Genomic DNA, 6,273 nt, shown 5'->3' with positions numbered 1-6,273 from the left:
CAGCAACCACTATTCATGATTCACTAAATTGCCCTGGGGATAAAACAATGACACAAAGCCAAGAGCACCCTGACAGTTTACTTTTGCAGTCTTTTGCATATTGACGTCATCATCACGCCCCAAAAACACAGCATTGCCAGACAAGTCACAGGAGCTACAATGTTGAAGCATGCGAATTAACGTTTTCTCACCACCAAATATGGTAGCGAGAGGCAGTCGCGGGTAGTGGAAGAGTGTGGAACTAGGGCCGATTTTCTGCAAATTTTCTTATCGACGAAACATATGGTCTCAATAAATGTTTATGTTCCCAAAACTACAATCTGTTATGGACACAGTTCACAAAGTTTTATAGACTTGACGCTTTGCCAAAGTTTAAAAAAATGGCTTTGTTTAGAAACAGAGCAAAGTCGAATTGAATTTGGCCACACGCGAACTTCAGAGGAGGCGTTCCCTACCGGAAATATGCAAATACACGCTACAACGCGCCAATAGGATCTCGCTAGCTCGTGCTTGGCTTTGCCCATCTCCTTGCTTGTTCTGTCCACTATGTTTCATTTGCTCCCACTGTAAACGACACAGATGAACTATCTTGGGTTGGTTATAAAAAGGTAGGTAGAGAGGGGTTGTAGCTGGCTTCCACGACCATGGTTTCTTGTTAGCTACTAAAACGTTAGCTAGCTTCAACAGAAGCAGATTCAGATCATACATATTCTTCATTTGTTGACCGCTCCTTAAACGAAATTGGTCAAAATGAGATGTTTCACTTGACAAAAAATGATCTTGGCTTGTCAGTTAATTCGTAGCTTCCTAGGGAGAGATGAAGGAGGAGGAGCTAAAGAGATGTGGTGGAAGAGGAGGAGCAGAAGGAAGAAGAAGGGATGACGAGAGAAGGATAGGAGAAGGAGAAGCTGGTGAATGAGGAGAAAGAGAGGAGTGGGTGGAATAGGAGGTAGGGGTGGAAGAGGAGGAGTTGAAGAAGGAGGTGTCAGGAAGCGTCTGGATGCCTCTCCCACTCTGGGCTACTTCAGAGTGGGAGAGAGACTCAGTGAAGGCTTCAGAGGATGAGGAGAGAGGTGAAATGAATGACCTTGGGCAGGGGGAGGAGATTGGGTTAGAAATTGTGTGTGTGTGTAAATGGACATTTCTGTGGTCTATACAACATGGCTTCATATCTTAATTTCTTCCTCCTTTCCTTGTAGTTCTCTTTGTGGACGAAGTGCTGACGGAGATCAAAGGGCAGGCCGCCCTGGTTGCCATGGATGTGACTGGAAGTGTCATCCGCCAGCAGCTGCTCCCGTTGACTAGCCCTGGCCTGGTGGGGGAGGTGCTGGCCGAGCTCGGCGGAGAATCCGGGTTGGAGTTCAAGACAATGTCATGTGAAAAATGTGGGGGTCACGTCGTGGAGAGGGCCCTCAGACAGATGCCCAGATGGAGAGGTGAATCTGATGGTTACCAATCTGAAAACAACATCTAGGCCCTGAAATGTCTTGTGTTAGGTAACTTCGTTAAGGTCATAACACATATAATGAATCTTACTTGTTTATTTCTCTTAGAAAAGAGCTCATCGGAGGAGAAGTCAGCCACCACAGAAGGAGATACAGCGACAGAAGGGGAGGATTAGGGAATACTGGAGGCCCAGGTTCTGTCACTGTGTCACGTGGTGAGGGAGCACTGTGCAGAGTTCATCAGACACACACATGGCTCCCACGTAGCTCGCACGCTCATACATGTACTGGCATGCTGCCTCGGTCCAGCCCACCCAGGTACACACACACACAAAATTATCCAAACACACTCATACACACTAACTTATCTTGTCTGTGTATTTTGTTTCAGGTGTAAAGGACAGGAATGTCACCACTCAGCTGACATATGTCATTTTGGTGGGAACTGAAAACCCTGTCTACCTCTTTGATGAACAATGGCAAGTATTCTGTCATCAAGCTACAATATATTGAACTAAGCTCCACATTGCACTTCATAGTACATCTTCATAGTAGATATTCATAGTACATACTATTGGAGACATTTTGTCACAGTGGCATTACATGACCTATCTCTCTGTCAGTGTGTGTGACCGATGCTGTGGCTTGTACAGTGCTCCTGCCCATGTTGACGGTGTGCAACAGAAACCGGCCCAAGCTCTGCAAACCTCTCACCAAAGGCATTGTGAAGTACCTGACATCAATCAGCTTTGCTCCTGGAGTTAGGTGATTAGAGGAAGTCTACATGCTGGACAAAGACCATTTCCCTGTTCGTTCAAAGTCTGGCAAGGACTTCACAAGAAAATATGAGCTTGTTGCACATTAAACAATATACATTGAAGACAGACCGTTTCAGTGCTGTAAATGAGAGAAAACTTTCTGTCGCATCTGACGTGATGACGAGAACTTGCCACGGAGAGAAGCCACACAAATGTACCCTATGTGAGAAGATGTTCAGCTGCCTCAATATTCTGAAAAACCACCACAGAGCTCATATAGGTGAGCAACCTTACCCTTGTGTCCAGTGTGAGAAGAGGTTAAGCTGCTCTGGCGAGCTGTCAAAACACCTCCGTATCCACACCGAGGAGAAGTGTTCCATATACGAGAAGAATTTACGACACTCGACCACTCTGAAAGGCCATCAGAAAACCCACTCCGAGGACAGATCCTTCTCTTGTGTACAGTGTAGAAAGACCTTCAGCAGGTTTGAAAGCCCCAAATGTCATGAGAAAATTCATACTAACGAGAGATTACAGCTTTGGTCACTGTAGGATGGGTGTTAAAACTCCTAGTAATCTGAAATCACATCATTCACCACGAGGGACCATTTCACTGTGGTGAGTGTCGCAAGACCTTCACTAGAAATGACACTTTCAAGAAATACCTCTACTCTGGTGCTGAAGAGTACAAATGCTCATATTGCGTGAAAACACTAAGCTCTTCCAGGAAATTCAAACTCCATGTCCGAAATCACCAGGGGGAAAGAAAGATATACAATTGCCCCGACTGTGAGAAGAGTTTCAGTTCAGTAGCTTATTTAAAGAAGAATCAACAGCTCCACACTGGTGAGAAGCCCTGAAGAGTCCTTCTTCTACCTAGGGCAGCTGGTGAGTCACCAGCTGGGCCACCCTGGAGAAGGGGCACACGTCTGTACCCAGTGTGGGAAGACCTTTGCCCAGCTTATTCACCTCAGAAGGCATGAGAAGATCCACTCTGGGGAGAAGCCACACCAGTGTGGTGTATGTGGTAAGGGTTTAGGCAGGAGAGATCATCTGAAAAGCCATCTGCAAACTCATGTAGAAAAAGAGGGATCGTTTGTCACAAGATGTGATTGAATACTGTTAAGTTTTTGTTTTTGTCAACCAGTGTTTCCCGAAAATATGATTGATTTGACTGCACTTTTGATTTAATCTATGGTAACATTTATTTTAAAGGAACTATTTATTTACAAAGAAATCTTGACTGATTCATGGGAATGCATTATACTTGTCAAATCTGCACTTATTCCAAAAGCCATGTAATGCTTATTTTTGTTTTTCATTGGGAATCAATAAATGTTTTGGTTAATCAATTTAACTTCCTCTATTGTCTCTAGTGATGTTCTATGTGCTCAGTCTTAATGGTATTTCAACTAGAAGCACGTGTCATAATGGTATTTCAGCTAGAAGCACTTGTCATAATGGTATTGCAACTAGAACCCCTTTTATAATGGTATTTCAGCTAGAAGTACTTGTCATAATGGTATTTCAGCTAGAAGCACTTGTCATAATGGTATTGCAACTAGAACCCCTTTTATAATGGTATTTCAGCTAGAAGTACTTGTTATAATGGTATTGCAACTAGAAGTACTTGTCATAATGGTATTTCAGCTAGAAGTACTTGTTATAATGGTATTGCAACTAGAAGTACTTGTTATAATGGTATTGCAACTAGAAGTACTTGTCATAATGGTATTGCAACTAGAAGCACGTGTCATAATGGTATTGCAACTAGAAGCATGTGTCATAATGGTATTGCAACTAGAAGTACGTGTCATAATGGTATTGCAACTAGAAGTACGTGTCATAATGGTATTGCAACTAGAAGCATGTGTCATAATGGTATTGCAACTAGAAGTACGTGTCATAATGGTATTGCAACTAGAAGCACGTGTCATAATGGTATTGCAACTAGAAGCACGTGTCATAATGGAATTGCAACTAGAAGTACTTGTTATAATGGTATTGCAACTAGAAGCACGTGTCATAATGGTATTGCAACTAGAAGCACGTGTCATAATGGTATTGCAACTAGAAGTACTTGTTATAATGGTATTGCAACTAGAAGCACGTGTCATAATGGTATTGCAACTAGAAGCACGTGTCATAATGGTATTGCAACTAGAAGTACTTGTTATAATGGTATTGCAACTAGAAGCACGTGTCATAATGGTATTGCAACTAGAAGCACGTGTCATAATGGTATTGCAACTAGAAGTACTTGTTATAATGGTATTGCAACTAGAAGCACTTATCATAATGGTATTGCAACTGGAAGCACTTATCATAATGGTATTGCAACTAGAAGCACGTGTCATAATGGTATTGCAACTAGAAGCATGTGTCATAATGGTATTGCAACTAGAAGCACGTGTCATAATGGTATTGCAACTAGAAGCACTTGTCATAATGGTATTGCAACTAGAAGCACGTGTCATAATGGTATTGCAACTAGAAGCACGTGTCATAATGGTATTGCAACTAGAAGCACTTGTCATAATGGTATTGCAACTAGAAGCACGTGTCATAATGGTATTGCAACTAGAAGCATGTGTCATAATGGTATTGCAACTAGAAGCACGTGTCATAATGGTATTGCAACTAGAAGCACGTGTCATAATGGTATTGCAACTAGAAGCATGTGTCATAATGGTATTGCAACTAGAAGCACGTGTCATAATGGTATTGCAACTAGAAGTACTTGTCATAATGGTATTGCAACTAGAAGCACGTGTCATAATGGTATTGCAACTAGAAGCATGTGTCATAATGGTATTGCAACTAGAAGCACGTGTCATAATGGTATTGCAACTAGAAGCACTTGTCATAATGGTATTGCAACTAGAAGCACGTGTCATAATGGTATTGCAACTAGAAGCATGTGTCATAATGGTATTGCAACTAGAAGCACGTGTCATAATGGTATTGCAACTAGAAGCACTTGTCATAATGGTATTGCAACTAGAAGCACTTGTCATAATGGTATTGCAACTAGAAGCACGTGTCATAATGGTATTGCAACTAGAAGCACTTGTCATAATGGTATTGCAACTAGAAGCATGTGTCATAATGGTATTGCAACTAGAAGCACGTGTCATAATGGTATTGCAACTAGAAGTACTTGTCATAATGGTATTGCAACTAGAAGCACTTGTCATAATGGTATTGCAACTAGAAGCACGTGTCATAATGGTATTGCAACTAGAAGCACTTGTCATAATGGTATTGCAACTAGAAGCATGTGTCATAATGGTATTGCAACTAGAAGCACGTGTCATAATGGTATTGCAACTAGAAGTACTTGTCATAATGGTATTGCAACTAGAAGCACTTGTCATAATGGTATTGCAACTGGAAGCACTTGTCATAATGGTATTGCAACTAGAAGCACTTGTCATAATGGTATTGCAACTAGAAGCACGTGTCATAATGGTATTGCAACTAGAAGTACTTGTCATAATGGTATTGCAACTAGAAGCACTTGTCATAATGGTATTGCAACTAGAAGCACTTGTCATAATGGTATTGCAACTAGAAGCACGTGTCATAATGGTATTGCAACTAGAAGAACGTGTCATAATGGTATTGCAACTAGAACCCCTTTTATAATGGTATTGCAACTAGAAGTACTTGTCATAATGGTATTGCAACTGGAAGCACTTGTCATAATGGTATTGCAACTAAAAGCACTTGTCATAATGGTATTGCAACTAGAAGTACTTGTTATAATGGTATTGCAACTAGAAGAACGTGTCATAATGGTATTGCAACTAGAACCCCTTTTATAATGGTATTGCAACTAGAAGTACTTGTCATAATGGTATTGCAACTAGAAGCACGTGTCATAATGGTATTGCAACTAGAAGCACGTGTCATAATGGTATTGCAACTAGAAGCACTTGTCATAATGTTATTGCAACTAGAAGCACTTGTCATAATGGTATTGCAACTAGAAGCACTTGTCATAATGGTATTGCAAGTAGAAGCACTTGTCATAATGGTATTGCAACTGGAAGCACTTGTCATAATGG

The 6,273-nt window shown here is 41.3% G+C and overlaps 1 protein-coding gene across 3 annotated transcripts; it reads left to right on the top strand.

Annotated features, from left to right (window-relative positions):
- The first annotated feature begins 937 nt into the window (after positions 1 to 937).
- On the top strand, positions 938 to 3,560 carry LOC118965558 (nucleolar protein 9-like). Of its 3 annotated transcripts, XM_036986263.1 has the most exons (5): positions 938 to 1,073; positions 1,200 to 1,436; positions 1,559 to 1,660; positions 1,837 to 1,924; positions 2,069 to 3,560. In XM_036986263.1, exons 1-5 carry the CDS (start codon positions 1,001 to 1,003, stop codon positions 2,208 to 2,210), a joined length of 642 nt encoding a protein of 213 aa, XP_036842158.1. In that variant the 5' UTR covers positions 938 to 1,000; the 3' UTR covers positions 2,211 to 3,560. The 3 variants fall into 3 exon arrangements, with proteins under 3 accessions (XP_036842158.1, XP_036842160.1, XP_036842159.1); XM_036986265.1 differs by having other exon boundaries at positions 1,200 to 1,315; positions 1,554 to 1,660; positions 1,837 to 3,560; XM_036986264.1 differs by having other exon boundaries at positions 1,554 to 1,660; positions 1,837 to 3,560.
- The last annotated feature ends 2,713 nt before the right edge of the window (positions 3,561 to 6,273 follow it).

This window comes from Oncorhynchus mykiss, chromosome 8 (genome assembly GCF_013265735.2).
Source record: "Oncorhynchus mykiss isolate Arlee chromosome 8, USDA_OmykA_1.1, whole genome shotgun sequence".
Classification (NCBI taxonomy): Eukaryota; Metazoa; Chordata; class Actinopteri; order Salmoniformes; family Salmonidae; genus Oncorhynchus; species Oncorhynchus mykiss.
The sequence above is the reverse complement of the archived record's forward strand: the minus strand, read 5'-3'. Positions and strand labels throughout refer to the sequence as shown.

Coding starts and splice junctions, on each gene's coding strand:
- LOC118965558 (XM_036986263.1), top strand. CDS start 1,001: ATGCCTCTCCCACTCTGGGCTACTTCAGAGTGGGAGAGAGACTCAGTG. Junction 1,074..1,199: donor TTCAGAGGATGAGGAGAGAG/GTGAAATGAATG, acceptor CTTTCCTTGTAG/TTCTCTTTGTGGACGAAGTG. Junction 1,925..2,068: donor TACCTCTTTGATGAACAATG/GCAAGTATTCTG, acceptor TCTCTCTGTCAG/TGTGTGTGACCGATGCTGTG.